The sequence below is a fragment of the Pygocentrus nattereri genome, chromosome 9, assembly GCF_015220715.1.
Source record: "Pygocentrus nattereri isolate fPygNat1 chromosome 9, fPygNat1.pri, whole genome shotgun sequence".
Taxonomy (NCBI): domain Eukaryota; kingdom Metazoa; phylum Chordata; class Actinopteri; order Characiformes; family Serrasalmidae; genus Pygocentrus; species Pygocentrus nattereri.
The window spans coordinates 45,917,264-45,937,412 of NC_051219.1; the positions used below are offsets into that span (position 1 = coordinate 45,917,264).

The 20,149-nt window shown below is 45.6% G+C and overlaps 1 protein-coding gene across 2 annotated transcripts in view; it reads left to right on the forward strand.

Annotated features, from left to right (window-relative positions):
• The first annotated feature begins 5,290 nt into the window (after positions 1-5,290).
• soga1 (suppressor of glucose, autophagy associated 1) overlaps positions 5,291-20,149 on the forward strand; it is an 89,254-nt gene continuing 74,395 nt past the window's right edge. For both annotated transcript variants that reach the window (XM_017715683.2, XM_017715684.2), the window contains exons 1-2: positions 5,291-6,377; positions 7,322-7,546. In XM_017715683.2, coding sequence (XP_017571172.2) covers positions 5,631-6,377; positions 7,322-7,546 — 972 coding nt within the window. In that variant the 5' untranslated portion in view covers positions 5,291-5,630. The remainder of the gene's footprint in view (positions 6,378-7,321; positions 7,547-20,149) is intronic.

Here is a 20,149-nt window from a genome sequence, read left to right on the forward strand (position 1 = left end):
CAAACGCCGGCCCGGCCGCAGTGTACTACGACCTTCGCTGACCCCAGCGCTAATAAGAAGTCTGGCATGAGTGTATGAAGGAGAAAAAGAGACAGCGAGAAAGAGAGGCTGAGAAAAAGGGAGAGAGGGAGAGACAGAAAGATGACGTAAGAGGAGGACAAAGGCTGAGACGGCACGGCTGGACTGAACAAGCGAATCAAGTAGTTTCGTAAATCAGCGGTTTTCTCTCTCTCTTCCCCGTCTTTACAGAGACTAATCAGTCCTGGAGGACAGGATGGAACAGAACGCTCTTTCTGATCACACGTCCGTTATTTATAGACTCTTTACTGAAAAAAAGAAGAGCGTCCTGCCCTTCTGCCCGCCGTTAGTTCGTAATTATCACCGTCGTTAGCGAGGCACTGCTCCAGAAGTTTATGGAAGTCGGCAGAGCTGGAGCTTGAGGAACACAGAGTGCAGAAAAAGGAGCCTTTCATCCTGGATTATACACGCCAATTACACCCACTGGCTCTCCACAGCATGGCTTTGTCCACTGTTCACAGGCACAGTCCAGTAGGCCTTTCCCTACTGATGCTCACACACTTCTTCACATGAAACTTTGGCTTCCTGTCCTGTGACCAAACGCTGGGGGAGTCCAAAGAAAACTTTTATATGCAACCACTAAAACACAAAATAAGGCCCGATTTCAGTTCAGCCTCTGCATAACTATGACCGTACATCTGACCAGCTTTGGGCAGCCGTCATCCTGTAGGCGTTCCATTTTTCAGCTTGTGCGTCCATGAAAGAGCCACTAGAGGGAGAGAGAGTGCTGTTAAAACACTTGATCTACATCCAGTCCAACCACCACTGAGAGTTTAGATCTAACCCTAATCTAACACACCTGATCCAGGCAATCAAAGCCTTCAGGTGCAGCTGACTATATGAGCCAGGGGTGATGGATCAGAACTCACCAGGCCGGTAGATCTCAGGACCAGGACTGAGCCTCCCTGATCTGCACCCTTGATTCCCCCACAACAGCCGTAAGTAAAGTGGGTGCCCCAGTCGTTGCGCTGGTTCTGTAAATGAAAATGAGGAACATTCTCTACAGAGAACACACATCTGCAACCCCATTTCCACTCAGGATGCTGTGCAGAATGTAAATAAAATAGAATGCAATTATATCATGTGAACCATATTTTTAAAGGAAAACACTAAAAAGACAACAAATCAAATGTTGAAACTGAGCAATTTTGTTGTTTTTTGAAAACTGAGTTTCATCTCCTCTTCTTGAACAGCTCTGTCAGTGTTTGGGAACTGAGGAGACGCTGCTGCAGCTCAAACTGAAATGTTTTCTGTTCTTGTTTGATTCAGGATTTCAGCTGCTCATCAGTTTCAGGGGCTCCTTTGTCATATTTTTCATTTAATTTCACCCGGACTCTTTAATTACGGAGCAGTGCTGCTGTAATACATGCAGAATGTGGTTTGACATCGTCCTGCTGAAATAATCAAGGCCTTCCCTGAAAAAGACGTCGTCTGGACGGCAGCAGATGTTGATAAAACATGTTTATATCATTCAGCTTTAATGGAGCCTTCACAGATGAGCAGGTCACCCGCGCCATGTGCACTAATGCCCCCTAAACCATCATGAATACTGGCTTTAGAACTGAGCACTGATAACAAGCCAAGAGTGGTCTTCAGTCTGGATGATACAAATGTTGATTCGTCAGACCGCTGGACGCTTTTCCACTTCCCCTCAGTCCATTTTAAATGAGCTCAGGCCCAGAGAAGGTGGCAGCGTTTCTGGATCCTGTTTATATTTGGTTTCTTCTTTGTGTTTTAGAGGTTTAACAGCATTTGTGGATGCAGTGATGCTTACTAGTGTGTATGTGGTGTTCCACTGTACGGATGGGCTAAATCCGGAGGTGAAATTTCCCCGGTGTGGGACTAACAAGGCTCACATAACTTGATTTTGAAGGTTTCAAACATAGAATCACACCCAACTATTTATTTATTTAATATGACGACATAACCGGTTTTATAGTTCATTTTTAATACGTATTCTGTATAAATGTTTGAGTGGTTGCACCATTTCACATTTGTAGACAGTGGAAGGCATGCGTTCCTAAAATGAATTAGATTTTGGTGCCCTGTAAGAAGGCTTTGTTGGACAATGTGCTGTGTCATGTGTTTATTTGAATTATTTAATAGGTAAATAAAGGGCCTCAACACAAAAAGTGCATGTCAGTGATGGGCTATACAAACCAGGTTTGTTAGACAATAAACACATCCAGACAGTCAGAGTGTTTGCAGCAATGGAACTGCTGCTGAACAACGGCTGAAACGTAGGTGAGCAGCGAGTATCCCAGGCCTCATAATAAGCTTTTAATGGCTGTTTAATCCAGAAGCCCAGGCTCGTGTTTAAGCCCTGGCAAGGTTGTTATGTGGGTCTCTGCAGGAATCTCCATATAAGAAGAGCCCTAGAGCTCAATGCTAAAGAGACCGTACACCAACAGCTCAGTTCAAAGCAAGAACAATGAGGAAAGCCATTCCTCAGACATTAAACACTGACATACACCGGTCAGGCGTAACATTCTGACCACCTCCTTGTTTCTACGCTCACTGTCCACTTTATCAGCAGTCTGCAGGCCTAGGGGCTCGGCTTTATACACCTGTGGCCATGGAAGAGACTGGAACACCTGAATTGAATGATTTGGATGGGGGAGTGAAAACTTTTGGCAATATAGTGTATAATAGATCTTTTGGATCAGTGTCATTTTCCTGCCCTTCACACACTAAACCTGCCAGTTATCTGCCGGAGTAAATCACGTCCTTTTGAGTGGGAAAATAGCTGGAATTTGGCTTCGCTTGTCACATCTCCTGCCGTCACACCGCTGAACTAGGGGTTCTACATACATGGCATCTGTTCTGTGTAAAGTACCAGAACAGATGATCAGTGAGTAGTACAGACTACATGCCTGTAAATAGCTCAGCATTCCACCCCAATCTTAGGTGGTCATTAAAAGACTTTGTTATGACTAACAGCTTTGAAATCCTTCAGTGGAGCACCAAAAACACGCACACACACACACACACACACACACACACACACACACACACACACACACGCGAAGATAAAGAGAGAGAGAGAAAATCCCCCAGCGGCTGCAGGATCTCACAAACCCTATCGCACTCCTTCATGATGTGTGTAATTACTGTGAAATGCTTTTCAGGCTTTCATCCCGTCTGCCTTGGCCTAAATAACGGTGATAATGATACCAACAGAGGAGCCCCCTCCTGCTGTCTCACTGTCCCTAGAGGGGGTGCAGGGCTGGGCGACTGCGGCCGAGTTCTCTGGTTCTCACAGCCAGGCTGGTGATGTAGACGATGATGATGTTCTTATGGGGTCTGTCTGGATAGCAGAGTGAGTTCTGTGGATCAACAGTAACTACACTGAGAATTAAAGGACACAATTCCCAATTATTGACCATTACACTGAAATCGTAATTAGAAAGAGTGAGACAGCAATGTTGGTCAAAAAGATGATGCCATCAGATGTTTTCCATTGACTTACATTAAAAGTAAAGTACGTTTTTTCCTTCTCCTGTAAAGTTCCCATTCTGGAGATACGAGGTTCTTCCGACAACAGCGACATGATAACTAGTCTCGAGACGATCTGTAGAAGGAATGAATTCCACCACTTTTAATTTTAGAGAATAAAAAAGTTAGTGTTTTGTTTTTCCTTCAAAAATAGGGGAAACAGGTAAAATATATTTATATTTTATATTATATTATCGATAATAAACGTGATTCTGCTTATTATCCACTTATAAACATGTAACGAAAGTTGAATAACACGTTTCCAGTGATGAAGGCTCACAAGACTTATCAGAAAATATCGCCATCTACAGGTGAAACATTGCCCTGTCTGCTTTTTGAGGAGGACCAGCAAACTCGGGTAAGAAACATCAAAGTTAGCCTCCTGTGGACGTCAGCGTTCTACGTCTGTACGTGTAAAATCTTTAAAGTCTACGGACGGAAACAGAGTCTTGCTTCTCTAAACGTAAACGTGTGCAGGCGATTGGTCGTTAGGCGTTTTGGTGCCATGCCGTAGGTTCCAATCATCACCACCACTGCAATCAATTCTGAGCTGTTTCTCCAGAATGGGACATTTCACACCAGATCACTCGGAATCACTTTGTTTACCGTTTAATTATGCAAAAAATAAAAAATAAAAATCGGTGGGAATTCCCTTTAAGGAAAATTAAGTGAGGCAAGAGGCCCAAAATTCCTAAAAGTGTTCTGACGAATTTTACTCCCTTGTGAAATGTTGTTACGTAACGCATCAGAAACTGCTACCTGCACTGAAATCTATAGGTGGGATAGTTTGATGGCCTTAGGGTCATTCTACAGAAGAAGTCCACTTTATCTGTCCATAGGAGTCTCTGGTGTTACTGACCGTCTCTGGTGATCCACATAATAAAGGAAACACCAGAGACGTTTTTAATGATCAATGCATTTTACAGAACATCAAACCACACGCTGTCCATCAGGGAACGTCCACTAAAATATGGAATTTAATCCATTTGTGTTTCTATTTTTTCACAGTGACCTCAGAATAAAGTCGGTCACACCAGTGACGTCAGCTAGAAGCTTCATATGAGATCATGAGCTGAATGAGAAGATCTGAGAAGAACTGAGAGACACAGTGGACTCACCATGAGCTTTTCTCCATAGATCCTCAGAAAACAGGTCGAAGGAGGTCGAGTGACGTCATCGGTGTGACTTTTTCATTATATATTTTATAATATTTATTCAGCTTTTGATTTTTAATGTCATTTAATTGATATATTCCAGAGCCGTGTAGTGATTATCGCAGTTAAATGCAGAAAAACATGTTTCTTACTTTAAAATATGGCCTCGGCCTTCGCACACGACTGGGGGACGAGCTCTTCTGTGGTGACTGGAATTCTATATGATTGATTGATTTAAAAACCAATATTGATAAACTGAGACTCAAGAAGGTAAAATTGTTAAAATAACTTATTGTTGTATTTCAAAATATGAGTAAATTGTAGCCCTGGCATGTGATACATGTAAAGCAGAAATGGCACTGAACCACCTGACCAGGTGATTAGTAATATTAATAACTGTAATGATATATTAATAAATATTTAATATTAATAACCGAATTAACATGAAATACACTATTAAACATTAATTAAACATGAAGTTACTACACTATAACAATGATCTGCGCATGCTCAGTAGGACCTTTCAGAAGGTAGGTCTGTTTATTCCACTGATCCTCCTCAGAAGGCCAGACCTCTGAGCTCCTGCTGGTCCTCCTCCTGGAGCCGGAGGTGGCGGTAGAGCTCCGTGAACGCTGTTTTTGGGCCTGCTCTCCGTCAGAGCCGCTATCTGGGCGGGGAGAAGCACCTCAGTGTCCAGATCGGGCTCTCCAGCCGTCGCTCTTGCAGTGCCGTCGAGCAGCAACGAGGGGGAACGTGGGAACGACGAGCTGAGGAGGAGACACCGGACACGCAGGAGGTCCGCGCTGCTCGCCGAGGGTTCAAAACACCCAGAGTGGACCGCGCCGGGGCGATTTAAACCGCTTGGTTGATTTCTCACCGAATCGTGGCTCCAAAGCGGAATGAATGACCAAGACAAAGGCTGACCCCGGCTCTCCCACCCACACCGCCTCCTCGCCCAAGGGAAAGAGGAGCACCATGGAGAACGACGGCGGCCAGCCTCCGGCCGGCGAGAAGAAGAAGCTGCACCGGGCGCCGTCGCCCGCCCGACCGCGAGACGTGCCCGGCTGGTCTTTGGCCAAAATCCGCGGAGGCATCGGCGCCCCGGCGCTCAGCGTGAAGCCGGGCTCCATCCACATCGGATCCCGCGTGTCGCGGCGCAGCCCCGGCGGGGTAAGGGAGCCCAAGGGGGAGAAGGGCAAGGCGGCGGGGAGAAGCGGGCAGCCCGCCGCTGCGACGACGAGAGCCAGCGCAAAGCCGAGCCGGAGGAAGACGTCGGACGCCAGCGCCGCATCCGACGAGCTGAGCAAGGACTCCGGCTGCGCGCCGGGCAAACTCTCGGCCACGGACAGCAGCTCGGAGCTGTCGGACTGCGCCTCCGAGGAGCACCGGATCAGCGCGGACGCCCTGAGCAGCGACACGGAGACGAGCAGCCGCGGGGGAGCGGCTGGAGAGCGGCGGCCCAAGGGCGTGGAGGCCGGGGAGGGGAGCGTGTCGCCCGGCGATGAGCGCTCGCTGGCCTCGCTGGAGAGCCGCGTGGCCGCCAGCACCTCGCTCGCCTTCTCCGACCTGACCGAGGAGCTCGCGGACGGAATACACGAGGAGTATCTCAGGGAGATCGAGGAGCTGCGGTCGGAGAACGACTACCTGAAGGTGGGGGGCTTTCTGTGGGGGGGAGAAGTTCACATAAACACTCGGACCGTTATGCTAAACAGATCAATATCTGTGCACATTGTGCATCATCAGCGGCTGCTACACTCAACCAAGTCATAACTGGTGTAAATAGGCAGATTTGACCGAAATGTACTATTTAATTATTCTACTATTTAGTTCTTATTGTCTGCGGTAGCTGCTTAGGGTTTATTGAGATCCATCAGATCTTCACTGGATGATAGATTGTCTAGTTTCTGGCCGTCAACCAAACAAAATCATATTTAAATATATTTGATTATTTCATGGCAACGCAGGGCAGCAGACAGTGCAATGCATTATAAAAGAGCGGGCAGTAAACAGGTCCTGCGGCCCTGAAGGAGGCAGGACACAGCCCAGTTGACCGGCTGGATCCGAATGCGCCGGTGTTCACATTCTGCTGGACTTTAATTCGTATTGAGACCCTGTTTTAAGACTAATTTCATCTGTATTGGCTAATTAAACTGCATTGTTCCCCCAAAACACGTAAAGACACAGCTCAGTGGACTAAGCCTTTGTATCCAGCCCTCTGCTGCAGCCTTGATGTGTTTGTGCTCGTTTGGCAGATGTTTGCAGCTGCTGCAGCTCGCTCGTGCCCACCTTTCACGCTACTGTTTATGCAGTGAGTGACCTACATAGTGGAGAACTTGTGTGACCGCACGCGGTGGCCCACTGCATCCTAGGAGCCAATGAGCGGCTGCCTGTGCCCACCGCATTTCGCCAGCCAATCAGCGGCCCTGCGTTTACTACTACTCGCTCTCATAAATACTTTAGCTGGATTAGTACTCCGGCTGGGTTCATGATGTAAGGCTGAAATGCTGGAGATGCTAGAGGTGACCTGAGAGCTGGTTCCTCAAGAGATGTTGCATCAGATGTAAACTCACTGCCTGTGTGTGTGTGTGTGTCAGGATGAGGTGGAGGAGCTGCGCTCTGAGATGCTGGAGATGAGAGACATGTACATGGAGGAGGACGTGTACCAGCTGCAGGAGCTCCGGCAGCAGCTGGATCAGGCCAACAAGACCTGCCGCATCCTGCAGTACCGGCTCCGCAAGGCGGAGAGACGCAGCCTGCGCGTGGCCCAGACGGGCCAGGTGGACGGGGAGCTCATCCGCACGCTGGAGCAGGACGTCAAGGTGAGAGAGCGGGTCTGAGAGCTTACTACCAAAAGTAGGCGTCTTGGTGCGGCAGAGAGGGGGCGGGCTCATGCTATGTACACACCCACACCCCTTTGTGCTCAGTGTGTTTGGGGCTTGTTTTGTTAAAGGGGACACTGCAGACACTGTAAAAGTCCTGTTTGAGGACTCATCATAATTCTGTAGAATAAAGACATCCATAACACAAAAATCTGAATATTACATCAAATCTTAAAATGGATCAGTGCAAAACCAAAGGTACAAAGTTTTCCACTTTCCCAGATGTAGTTGATCATCCAAGAAATGCTTGGTGTTTAAATTTGGCTTCTTTAGTTTAGCGCTGGAGCTGCGAGACTCACGCAAATCTTTTCAGAAAATATCAAAAAATTTTCTAAACTTGCTCAAACTGCATCCAAGTGTGATTTAAGGTCGCACAGACTTGACAGTAGCAACGTTTACATGCAGCCGTTAATAATCTGACTTGATAGAATACGCCCATATATACAGTTTAATCGGAATATTCTAGTCCGATTGAGGCCATTCAGAATACAGTTTCTATCTGATGAGGTGGGTAATCATGTAAATAATCTGTTAAATAGAAGAATAATATCCATGGAAACGAAGTTCTTGCTCTGATCTTTAAAAGGCGGCGGTGGGACGGACGTCCAGCTTATGCGTCTCAGAGCACGACGTCTTCCTCTCGGCCTTCTTTAATAAGGACGTGTGAAGGACGTTTTCCTGAGTCTGACGTCATTTTAAAGCAGTTAAAAACACAATCACTGCTCACTGCTGCTCATCTCACTCTGACTGGACCTCACCTGATGTTCGTTGGCATGGCAACGTCTACTCTAAGCGGTTCTCTACGCATGTGTGTCCTTTTGGATCTGATTACTTGTAGTGAGCAGGTAAACGAAGATATTCATCAGACTGTTGAGTAGAGTGAGTATAAACACCTCAGACTGAATCTGTAATCGGAATGTGTTCAGTTGGATTGGGAATCTTTGCATGTAAACACAGCCACTGTGACTTAGGACCAAACATAGTTTACTGTAAACTTTACAGCTGAACAAAGCTTCACTGCTGCTGAACACAGTGGTCTTTCATATGGACGGATATAATGCAGGCATGTAGGTGTAGAGTTCTTCAGAAAAGAAAATGGTTTATAAAGAAACTATGAACACTCACAGAACCCTTTGCGTGATTAAATGGGTCTGCATGGTGAAATGGTTCTTCAGACTGACAGAGAACATGCTGTAGATGGTTTTTGAAACGGGTTCTGTATAGCACCACAAAGGGTTCTGCTATTGTTGGAATATTAAGCTTGTGACAAATGAAGAACCCTTTGTTGGCGCCTTTACAGAACCATATACAACATATTCTCCATCAATCTGAAGAACCATTTCACCATGCAGAGAACCATTTAATCACACAAAGGGTTCTTTGAGTGTTCATAGTTCTGTAGAAACCATTATCTTTACTAAAGAACCATTGAAGAACCATCTGTTTATTTTAAGTGTGTAGCTCAGGCAGTTTGCAATAAAGTCCCTGTAGTGATTGAATGATAAGCCTTGGTATTTAATAAGCCTGGGATTTTACAGGGTTAAAAGACAAATCATCAGTTTAAAAATGTTATTATAAGAAATACCTGGAATCACAAACACAGTCTGTGGCATTCGTATGTATGTGTAACAGCCATGTACATGAGGGGGAGTCAGAATTTGGTCCAACGCCTGTTTTCTGTAGTGGGGACTGCATCAAAAACACAGTTAATCGCTGGCGTGACTATGAGGCCTTAATGAAGACCTGGATGCTGGTTGAGAGTTTTGGGGATGTATTTACAGAAAGGTTTTGCGTGACTATTGTCCTCTAAGCTACGTTCATTTTACAAGCCTCGTTGCTTAAATCAGATATTTTCCTCAGATCCGATCTCTCGGACTCGACGGTTCCCACTCGTTTAGATAAGAGACTCAAATCCGTCATTAATGTGATGAACCGTCCTGAACTGACCCTCATGAGCTCCTCCTACTCAGTGACGTCACGTGACTGAATCACTGCATCATCAGCACAAACTAACGAGCAGAACGAGCTTCGCTGAGAAGATCATTAACTCTGATCAGCTCTCAGCTTCATTATTAGAGCCAGACGGAGGAGAAAAAGGTGAGACGAGCTGCTTTTCCACCGCTTACAGGCTTTGACGTCTGTTCGGCGCTGCTGCCATGGTAACGCTGAATGACATGAATTCCGATCTGAGCATCCCATTAAGGTCACATGGCCATGAATCGGATACGTATCCGATCTAGGACCGCATATGAAAATGGCTCAGGTCCACACAGCCCTGAAAACACCAGATCTGAGTCACATTAGAGCAAAAAAATCGGATGTATTGCACTTCAACCTGGAAAAGTGAACGAGTTTGTTTTTTTAAGCAATGTCAGCCTCATAACTCCAGCGCTGAAGTGAAGAAGCAAAATTTGGACACAAAATGTGTCTTGGCTGTTTGACTACTTCAAGGATAAGTGAAAAAATGCGTATCATTCCTTTAATCCTAGAGTTGAAAACGTATCAAACCTGAAAACGTGTATGAAATCGCCACCGCAGTGACCATCATGTGCTTGGTCATTCTCTTAGAGACAAGCAAACACGCCGCACACAGCCTGCTTTGTGTCTCCTCTGAAGGAAACTGTGACAGAGTTGTTTAACTCTTAAACAGAAAGCGCCACAGGTCATTAACTTGTGTTTCGTTCCATGACCTGGCCCACGACTTGCACTCTAGACCTAACCAGTAGGAGCTTTTTAAACAAAGCGTTTGCATTCTGCGGCTTCTGTCTGCAAGCCCTGGTTTTCATGTGGAGAAGTTTAGGCCTCTGTCTCGTGTCCCTAGAGGACAATGCTTCCTTTCTCATGTCTAACAGCAAGAAAAGCTCCAGTGATGATGTCATTCCCTTAAGCTGCGTCCTGCTGCCGCTGTTCCTCATTTCAAATGGACAAGCTGTAGAGCGTAGAGTTACACCGACCACTGAAAGAAGATGCGCTCTTTCTTCTGCAAGGCTAATATTGGGTGACATCCAAGCCCACGTGACTCCCAGTGTTTCCTAAACAAGGGAGCTTGACCATGCATTTGGTTTAAATCCTGTTCAACCAATCAGGAAACAGCTGGCAGAAGTTGTGCGTTGGGACAGCCACTCAGAGGAGCGTGAACGCAGGAAAAGGGCGTTTAAAAAAAGGACTTGGAGGAAAACGCTCCCTGTGTGTGCCGGATTCTTTAACTGCTAGCTGGAGTCTCCTAACACTGGGCCGATTGTCTGCCTGCGCTACCAGCCGCAGCCGGGTCGCATGACTCTGCCCCGTGCAGCTCTGGCTCTTTGAGTTTGGTTCAGATGCTGCAGGGCCACTGCCGCTGCTGAAGGAGAAACACAAACACCCATGTGGGGTCCCGTGCCAGAAGTGCTAAAAGTAAAAGGGGGCAGTATGGCCAGAAATGCACATCACAGGATAATTTAGAGCTTTGTTTCAGTATATATGACATCATCTATACTTTCTTCACATAAACCCATTTTAGATGCTTGAGTAAGCCTGTTTTTGATTGGTGACAGTGGCTTAATATTCTGGGACGCCACTGTTAACACAATAGAATGAAATAGGGAAAGGAAAACTGAACCCCATGTAGGTAAATCTGTAAGTTTTGCTTTCTAACACCAGCCCAGTGGACCAGGCAGCGTTAAACATCCTTTCATGTCTTCATTTCTACAACGTTCACCCTAAACGGAGCAGCAGGTACATTCGTGCATGTGTACAGGGGTCTGAATGCAACTGCTGCACCATTTAAGGTGGAATGGGGTTTTCGGATAAGAAGCTAATGTAAAATTTAAAACAGGATTTAAGGTGGAACTGTCTTAAAGGTAGCTATAAATTTAAGGTGGCATAGAACCTAAGGTGGAACACTTAAAACAGCACTAAGTTTAAGGTGACATAGAATTTAAGGTGGCATTTATTTATTTAGGCTGCGGTGTCAAAGAACTTTCTGCATTTTTTACGGCGAAGTCAAACACGTTGTGGGTGATGAGCCCAGCTGTCAGCCAGTGAAGCCTCATGATGCTCCTGTGATGCTGGTGAAGATGAAGCTGATCCTCAGGGAGCGACCGGCGTTTGCTGGCAGTCGTGATTGTTTACCTCTGGATGAGCCGCTCTTTTCTTTTATGCATGCACAAAATATTTGGTGAGAAAATCAGATTTGGGCCACTTTTACGTGCTGTGACTGAAACATCCATGACTCAGCTAAACTACCTTTAATGTGATTTGCATCGTTATTATATCGTGTTATCTGCGATAATTTGTGCCAGACTGGTATTAATGGTTATGATAAACCTCAGACCTGGGCAAAAAAGTCTTTACATTGTGCTTTAACAAAGTAGAGCAGTGCCAAATGCCACTTTGGGCATGTTCATTGTCTGAACTGCAGGACGTTTTCAGTTGCAGAGCAAAGCTCTGAGCTGCTCAGGCTTGTGAAATACAGGATAAACTGTTGACCGAGGTTAGATATGGGTATGCGGTAACATGCTGAGTGCAGATTTCGTTGGTTTGAGTCTCTCTAGGCCACTGGAAGACCAGCTGTGGGTGAAAATCAGCCCTCCAGCAGTTGCTGTTTCGCTCCAGATGAATGAGCAGCATTCATGGCCCAGTCACGGTCTCGCTCAGCCACTGTTACACTCATGTTTTATTTGCTTTTGACGCAACTTTTCTGAGTGTTTCCCACGTCCTCCTCCACGGAGGAGGGGATGATGTCATTGATAGCTTGGGCATGAGGGAGAGCACTGGGGGCTAAGAGGGGTGATGAGATATTCGGACGTTAGTGAAATCCCAGCACCATTTCCTGCCCTCTGATGGCCCGGCCTCATTTCTCAAACTGACGAGAGGAACATCTGGGCCTGGAGCTGCCGCGGGAGAGCGACTCAGAGAGAGACGCTTGCTGCCTTTAAGTCGGCTGTAGTGAAGTACTGAAAATGGCTTTTTTAGTTTGTGTTTGAAAGAGAAAAAGTGAACACTGAAGTGACCGCGACCCTATCTGGATTAAGCGATCAACGATGATGATGATGGACACTGAAGTGTCAATGAAGTGCTTAGTGATGAACACTGAAGCGACTTGCACGCTGGGGAAACTTCAGGCCACTAGACAGACGCTCCAAACCACATCCATGTGCTTTACGGGTTAAAAAACAAGGCGTTTAGATGCCTTTGGGAAACCATGAGGTATTATATTGTCATAATTTTGTTAATATCATTTAGTGAGCTGTTTAAATTTCCCTATAGTTCTCTCAATTCTCCTTCCAGATGGGGTGATTACGGCCTTTGAAACATCATTAGCATATTATGTTAATTCAAAAGTATTAATAAAACGGCAAATTATAAAGGAACCTTGGTTTCTATAAGAGGATCTTTGGTTTCTGTCCTGAATTTCAGTTTTTTCGTTTAGGCTAGTCTGTAACTTTGTCACATTAAGCATTAAGCACTGTGCTATAATATATTTTGTGGTTTATTAAAATTCCTGTGTAGCAAAGTGACTGCATTATGGCTGTTTATTTAGGGCTCAGGGCATCTTCAATAACGCTGTTGGACATCATGATGACCATTTGAGCAGTGATGCATTATTAAAATAGAGTGCCTCTGGATCTGATGCAAGCACAGACTGGTATGAGTAAACAGAAATCTAACTAAACTCTCATTTAAGCAAGTAGCAAAATACAAAATTACAAACGCATCTTTCAGTGTTGTGCAGAATTTCACATATAAGCGCATAAAATCAAATAAATATATATTTAATTTCTTTTAAAAAAATTATGGTAATGCACGTTTGTTGTGACAGTAGCCACGACTGCTTTAAAACCCTTTTAAAACAACCCTAATCAACAAGCCTAATGTTCAATGCATTTCCACAGGCTTAAGTCACGTTTGTTTACCTGAATGGTTCAATTACTTGTTCACCACTTGGGAGAGCAGCTTTCAAGCCCAGCGCAGGGAAGCCTTCATTAGGCTTTTAACGGACTGTGCCACAGTGTTATGACGTCTCGCTTCCGCTGTGACATAATTTAATTTGTTCCGTCATCGCAGCTCTTAACGTCGTGTTTATTGTGGAAACTGATATCGAGTCAATGATAAAAATACAATTTATTGCACAATTGATTATTATTACCATTTAGTATATAAGCGATAATAATCTACTGATTATTTTTTGACAGTTAATCGGAGTTGAAGACCAAATAATAAAAATACAAATGGACTTAACTGACCAATAACGAGCCACGCACAGCCGTTTAACCCACATACACGGGTTCAAAAGCCTGTTTTCTTTCTAATCAATGATGCAATCAAGTAACCGCATCAGCTCTATTTTGGTCCTCATTGTGCAGCTCTGCTGCAGACTGGACCCAAATGTTCCTGCATAGCAACAGCTGAAGAGCAGACCTGCTGCAGAGAATAAGGGAGAGCCTCGTAAAGGAGGAGGCGTATTGTTTGGTCAGCACGGCCCCTGTGTGTACAGATAACAGCTGAGCTGCAGCGTCCTGGCGATAAAGGCCGGGCGAGGCTGGGGCAGCGCAGAGAACCAAATGGAGAGAGAGAAACTGTAACGAGGCTGTCTGCCTTGCCGTTTGGCCTCAAGTTCCTGCTTCGTGTTGAAGTCTTTCTGACAATTCCAGGAAAAATGCCTCCCTCCCCCCTTTCCCTTTGACATTCCACACACGATGATGAGAGGCGCATGCATAACGGCCCATGTGCTACATTCACATGTCACAGTCAGTCCAAAACATCCTGCAGGCTGGCAGGAGGACAAGGTGCCGCTTTAGGCCCAAAAGCTGCCCCGGTGATGGGCAGCGAGAGACCTAATGGCCCTGGGAACCCGACGACTTAAAGATCCCACGTGTCTTGATCATCTCAAAGTGCGTCGCGATTGGGCTTTGTTTGAAAGTGGAGGCCAAAATAAGCAGACAGAAGCAAACGATCGCAAAATGTGTCTGAACAGATGAGTCAAAAATGTTTGATACCAAACTTGAGTGTCATATTAAACATCCAGCAATGCTCCATGAAAAACACACAAAAAGATGAAACACAGCTTAAAAACTGCTGATCTGACCTGTATGAGAGCTGCGTGGGTGTGGCTAATGAGCCTGATTGACAGCTCTGTGTCCAACACTTCTGTCCTGCTCCACCACTCATAGCTAAAGTCATTATCCAGCTTTTATACAACAGGCAGACGGATGGACGAATGAGCAGACAGGTGGATGAGACAGGTGGTCTTGTCCGAGTCTGAACCTGTTTTGTGTGGGCAGGGCAAGAGACGTCAGCCTCGTGATTGGTCAGGGGAATGCGTATGGAAGCGTTACCCAAGATTAGGACAGCCCAGTTTACATCAAGAAGAGAGAAATGAGGTGAAATATATTGGTCATTTATTGGTCAGTGGAACATTATTCAAAATGTAGACTTTGTGCATGTTTTACTGTCGGCCTGCAAGAACAAGACTAACCTAATTAGAGAGAAAGCAGATTTAGGTTCCCTGGGCCTTTAACAGCCAATAGCTGACCCTGAAGTTGCTTAGCCTTTTTCTGGACAGAGCTAACATTAGTAGTAGAGTTGTTGGCCTAGTTAGTGACACAGCTGGTTTCTTTGCCTTCTCAATCACAGGTTTGGTAACATGTTTATCAGTGCGTACTCGGTAAAAACGCACTAATATTCCAGCACTCATATTTCAGAGCAGTAAAGTATATCACAGTATAACCTGTGGACCTCGTCTAACCCAACATACTCACTCGCAGCGCTAGCGAAACCATCGCGTTCCACTGAACCCATAATCTCACCGCTGTCGGAATAAAACCTCGTACCCCAGAATGGGATTTTACAGGAGAAGGAAAAAACCTACTTCACTTTTAATGGCAGTCAATGGAACCAGAATTTTTTCCAAGTCATTTTGGGTCGTTTCTTTTAGTCTATTCATCATGAAATTTACAAACAATGTAAAGACCAACGGGCGTTTTCAAATTCTGTCAGAAACTGAGAAACGACAGAAATGGAGATACGAGGTTTTGTTCTGACGACAGTGATCTTTATGTTTTCTAGGTCTCCTCCTGATGAAGTGTAAAAAGTCCTGGAATAGTGATTTCAGTATTTGCCAGTAACTAAATACACTGTTCACATACTGAAAAGGGGCTTATTTTTATGTATCAGTGTGTGCGTTTAGATCTAAAGCTCTAGCCACAAGCTAACCTGCGAGTCATGATGCCCCAGACAGCATGTCGAGCGCTTTAGAACAGAACCTCATTATCTCAATGGGTTTTTACGTTTTTCAGTTTTTGACATAATCTGAAAATACCCTTTGCTCTTTATATTGCATGGCAATTTAATGATAATTGGACTGAAAGAAATGACCCAAAATTTCTGGTTCCATTGACTTACATTATAATTAAAGTATGTTTTTTCCTGTGTGGGGGCAGTTGTGGGCTGGAGGTCAGGGAACTGGCCCTGTGACCGGAAGGTCGCTGGTTTGATCCCCAGAGCCGACAGCACATAACTGAGGTGTCCTTGAGCAAGACACCTGACCCCCAACTGCTCCCCGGGTGCTGTGGATAGGGCTGCCCACCGCTCTGGGCAAGTGTGCTCGCTGCCCCCTAGTGTGTGTGTGTGTTCACTAGTGTGTATGTGGAGTTTCACTGCACGGATGGGTTAAATGCAGAGGTGGAATTTCCCCGTTGTGGGACTAATAAGGGTCACTTAATCTTCTCCTGTAAAGTTTACATTTCAGAGATACGAGCTTTTGTTCTGACAGCAGCCATATGTTGGTCTGGCTTGATAAGGTCAGCACCCCGCTGGCTGCATTCCACTGGTGGCCCACCCTCGGACCACCCAGATTACTGTCCTGCATACAAAGCGTAACTAGCTTTTAATCTCCTCAAACTGACTTTAGATGCACAGAGCCTTTTATTTTGGAAAATAAACAGACAAATATTACAAACAACTGAGGGTAAAAAAGACAAGGCACAGTCTAAAATAATTTTGTTGAAAATAGTGTTGGTGACACTGCTGGATTGGCCACAGCTGTATGCTTGGTGTTATTTATGATGTTGCTGTTAAAATGATTTACTAAACTAATTTGCAGATGATACCAAATGAAAGAAAGGAAGGGGAGATAAGTAAATTGGACTGTGAGTGGAAAGTAAGTGATGAAAAGTGGCATTTTGTCTAATATTTTGTCTTAACCACCAATGGGCCACCTGGAAAGATGCTAAGTGAGCCACAAGCTGTGCCATTAGTGGGCCAACAGTGGCCCGCTGTCCTCTTGCCATCTCATAGTTTAATACAATACGATACGCCGTGTTTCACATCCTGTACTGGACCAAGAGCGACTCCTGCTAAACTCCTGCTGCTAGACAGGCTTGATGTATGAGAGACCCCTGAACTGCTCGTACTACCAGCACTAAAGACCAGTTATTCTACATTTGTCCTTCGAAAATGGAATTTTGAAAATGGATATTGGAACATTTGTGGAAGTAAAAATGAAAATGGAAATGCGATAGAGGTGCGAAGTAAAACGTGTGGTGATGAATTACTTTGAATATTTGTTCCAGCGACTTTGAAATGCCCTTATTATAAGGCTAAGAGGAATAAGCTGAGGTGAACTGAAGGGCAGCCGAGCTTCTCTAAGCTGGTTTGGGCTGTGTTTAGTGTGAGAGCCGCGCTCATTCAGGGCTCCACACATCGGATCAGCAGGGAAGTTAAAGACAACTGTTCAGTGAGGGGGCAGCTGGGGCAATACTGACAAGCTGGATCAAGGAGAAGTGGCAAACACACGTGCATACCACCCCCCCCCCCCCCCCCACCAACACACACACACACACACACACACATAAAAGCCCCTCTTTGATGGCTAATTGTGTTCCTTTCATTGCTGTTGTCGTACAGACACAACATATTAGGTCTGACTGCAATTGGGCGGTTGTGGTGGTGGGGGGTGCTGTAGTGGGTGGCGGGGGGGAGGGGGGGTCAGCAGGGCACCAGATGACTCTTAACACCTCTAACGCAGTAACAGGACACTTGGTTCTGGCCTCCTCTGTTTCCTCCGTCTGGGACCTTCCTCTTACACCACCACAGGTGTCCTCCAGATTGTAGAAGCTTTTAGTTGAACTTTCTTCAGAGACAGTTTTCAGAGCCGCCCCAAAGGAGATGAGCCAAGATGTGTTTGCAGCTTTAGTTGCGCTCTGGAGATGTGAGGCTAATGCAGCAAGCATGTCATGGAAATGTACATCCCAGAAATCCGCAGCCTGCAGCCTGCATGCGTACATCAATGCTGAGTCGTCAGTAATCCCAGAAACTTAGACCTGGATGCACTTTTGCCCATTTTATTGATATTAAAATCTTTAAAGTGGAGTTTCACTAATTTATCTACATACCCCAGTGGTTGAGATGTAAACTAAGCCATTTAGTTTAGTTTGATGTGAAATAGTTTATTGTAGAGATACTCACCAGTTCAGCCCTGCGACGGACCGGCGACCAGTCCAGGGTGTTTCCTACCTTCTGCCCACTGACTGCTGGGAGAGGCTCCAGCTCCCCCTGCGACCCAGAAGGATAAGCAGCTTAGATGATGTCTGTGTGTGTGTGTGTGTGTGTGTGTGTGTGTGTGTGTGTACTTACTGATTCAGATTTACTAGTGGTGGTGATGGGAACCAGGAGATCAACACAAATATACCCATTTTGTTTACTATCCAGAACAACCCGTGCACCTACACAAGTCCTCTGATTTTTTATATGTAATGCTGAAAGAGGTAAATCTGAAAAAGAGCTTTATTTGAGGGACTGTCTTTCCTTAATAACGACCTGCATGTATCTCTGCACCATGAATTGATTAAAAAGTACATTTTGTGCCATAAACATTGTAAAACTACCATAAAACTCTCTTCATAATCATGTGAAGTAATAACTTCCTATGAGGTGGTTTTAAGTGGCATTAAGTGCTTCAGACATCATTATGAACAGTTCTACTCTAGAATAGAGCATTTTATGTCAAACCTGTTTAATCTTAACCATTTGTTGGAATTCTGAAAAATGTATGAATTCCTCTTTAATAGACACCATGAGCCTCATAGCTCCAGTGCAAAACAAAATAAGCTTACTCTGGACACCAGACAACAGCTACACTTGGGGTAGATTTAGGGGGAAAAATGTGTAAATTTAATCTTTTTGACTAACCATTGCTTTTACACGGGCCGACAGAAGCAGGTGGGTGGTGTCAGACAGGAAGGCGGAGATGGGAATGCAAATGAATCACGCCTGAGCAGCCACTCACACAGGGCGGTCAATAGAAGGCACTTGTTTGATGGTGCAGGCAGCCATTCACTGTAAAGCAATGGCACATGCGTTAGGGAACATGCGTGCCTGTATAATGAATGGGAGCATTGATTAGTACTGGCATGGCTGGCTTTGGCTCTATCGCTCTAACTGGACAGAGAGCAAGAGAGAGAGAGAGAGAGAGAGAGAGAGAGAGAGAGAGAGAGAGAGAGAGAGAGAGAGAGAGGGAGGGAGAGAGAGAGAGAAACAGAGAGAGAGAGAGAGACAGAGAGAGAGAGAGAGAGAGAGAGAGACAGAGAGAGAGAGAGAGAGAGAGGGAGGGAGAGAGAGAGAGAGAGAGAGAGAAAGAGAGAGAGAAACAGAGAGAGAGAGACAGAGAGAGAGAGAGAGAGAGAGGGAGGGAGGGAGGGAGAGAGAGAGAGAGAGAAAGAGAAAGAGAGAGAGAGAGACAGAGACAGAGAGAGAGAGAGAGAGAGAGAGGGAGGGAGGGAGGGAGAGAGGGAGGGAGAGAGAGAGAGAGAGAAAGAGAGAGAGAAACAGAGAGAGAGACAGAGAGAGAGAGAGGGAGAGAGAGAGAGAAAGAGAGAGAGAAACAGAGAGAGAGAGACAGAGAGAGAGAGGGAGAGAGAGAGAGAGAGACAGAGAAAGAGAGAGAGAGAGACAGAGAGAGAGAGAGAGGGAGAGAGAGAGAATTAGAGCATAGATGTGATAGAACAACTGATGGCTTATTCTTCAACACAAGGATTGGAATGGATAGAAGGAAGGATGGAGCCTGAATAGAATAGAAACATAAATGGAGAGAATGAGTGAAAGAGGCGGAGGGAGAGAGGAAAGGAGGGATCTGATATGAATTAGAGCGTGGTATGGTCACAGAGGGGTATTGTGGGTACCCAGCTGCCCCCTGGCACTGATTCAGAGAGAGGGAGAGAGGGGAGAGAGAGGGAGAGAGGGGAGAGAGAGGGAGAGGGGGAGAGAGGGAGAACGAGAGAAGGGAGAGAGGACAGTGAGGGGAGAGAGGGAGAGGGGAGAGAGGGAGAGAGGGAGTGAGGGAGAGAGGGGATGGGTGGGGAAGACAGAAAGGAGAACCCCTCGTGTAGTTGAACTCACAAACGGCCGCTCTGTTCATCTTTTCCTCCGCGTCCTCTGTTTTGCTGAGCACGGCCTCCAGCGTTCAGCTGTGGCTGATGATGACGGGTCACAGGTGGAGGCAGGGCTGAACAATCAATCGATTTAATATCGAAATCGCAATGTGAACGAGTGCCGCTTACAAATCGC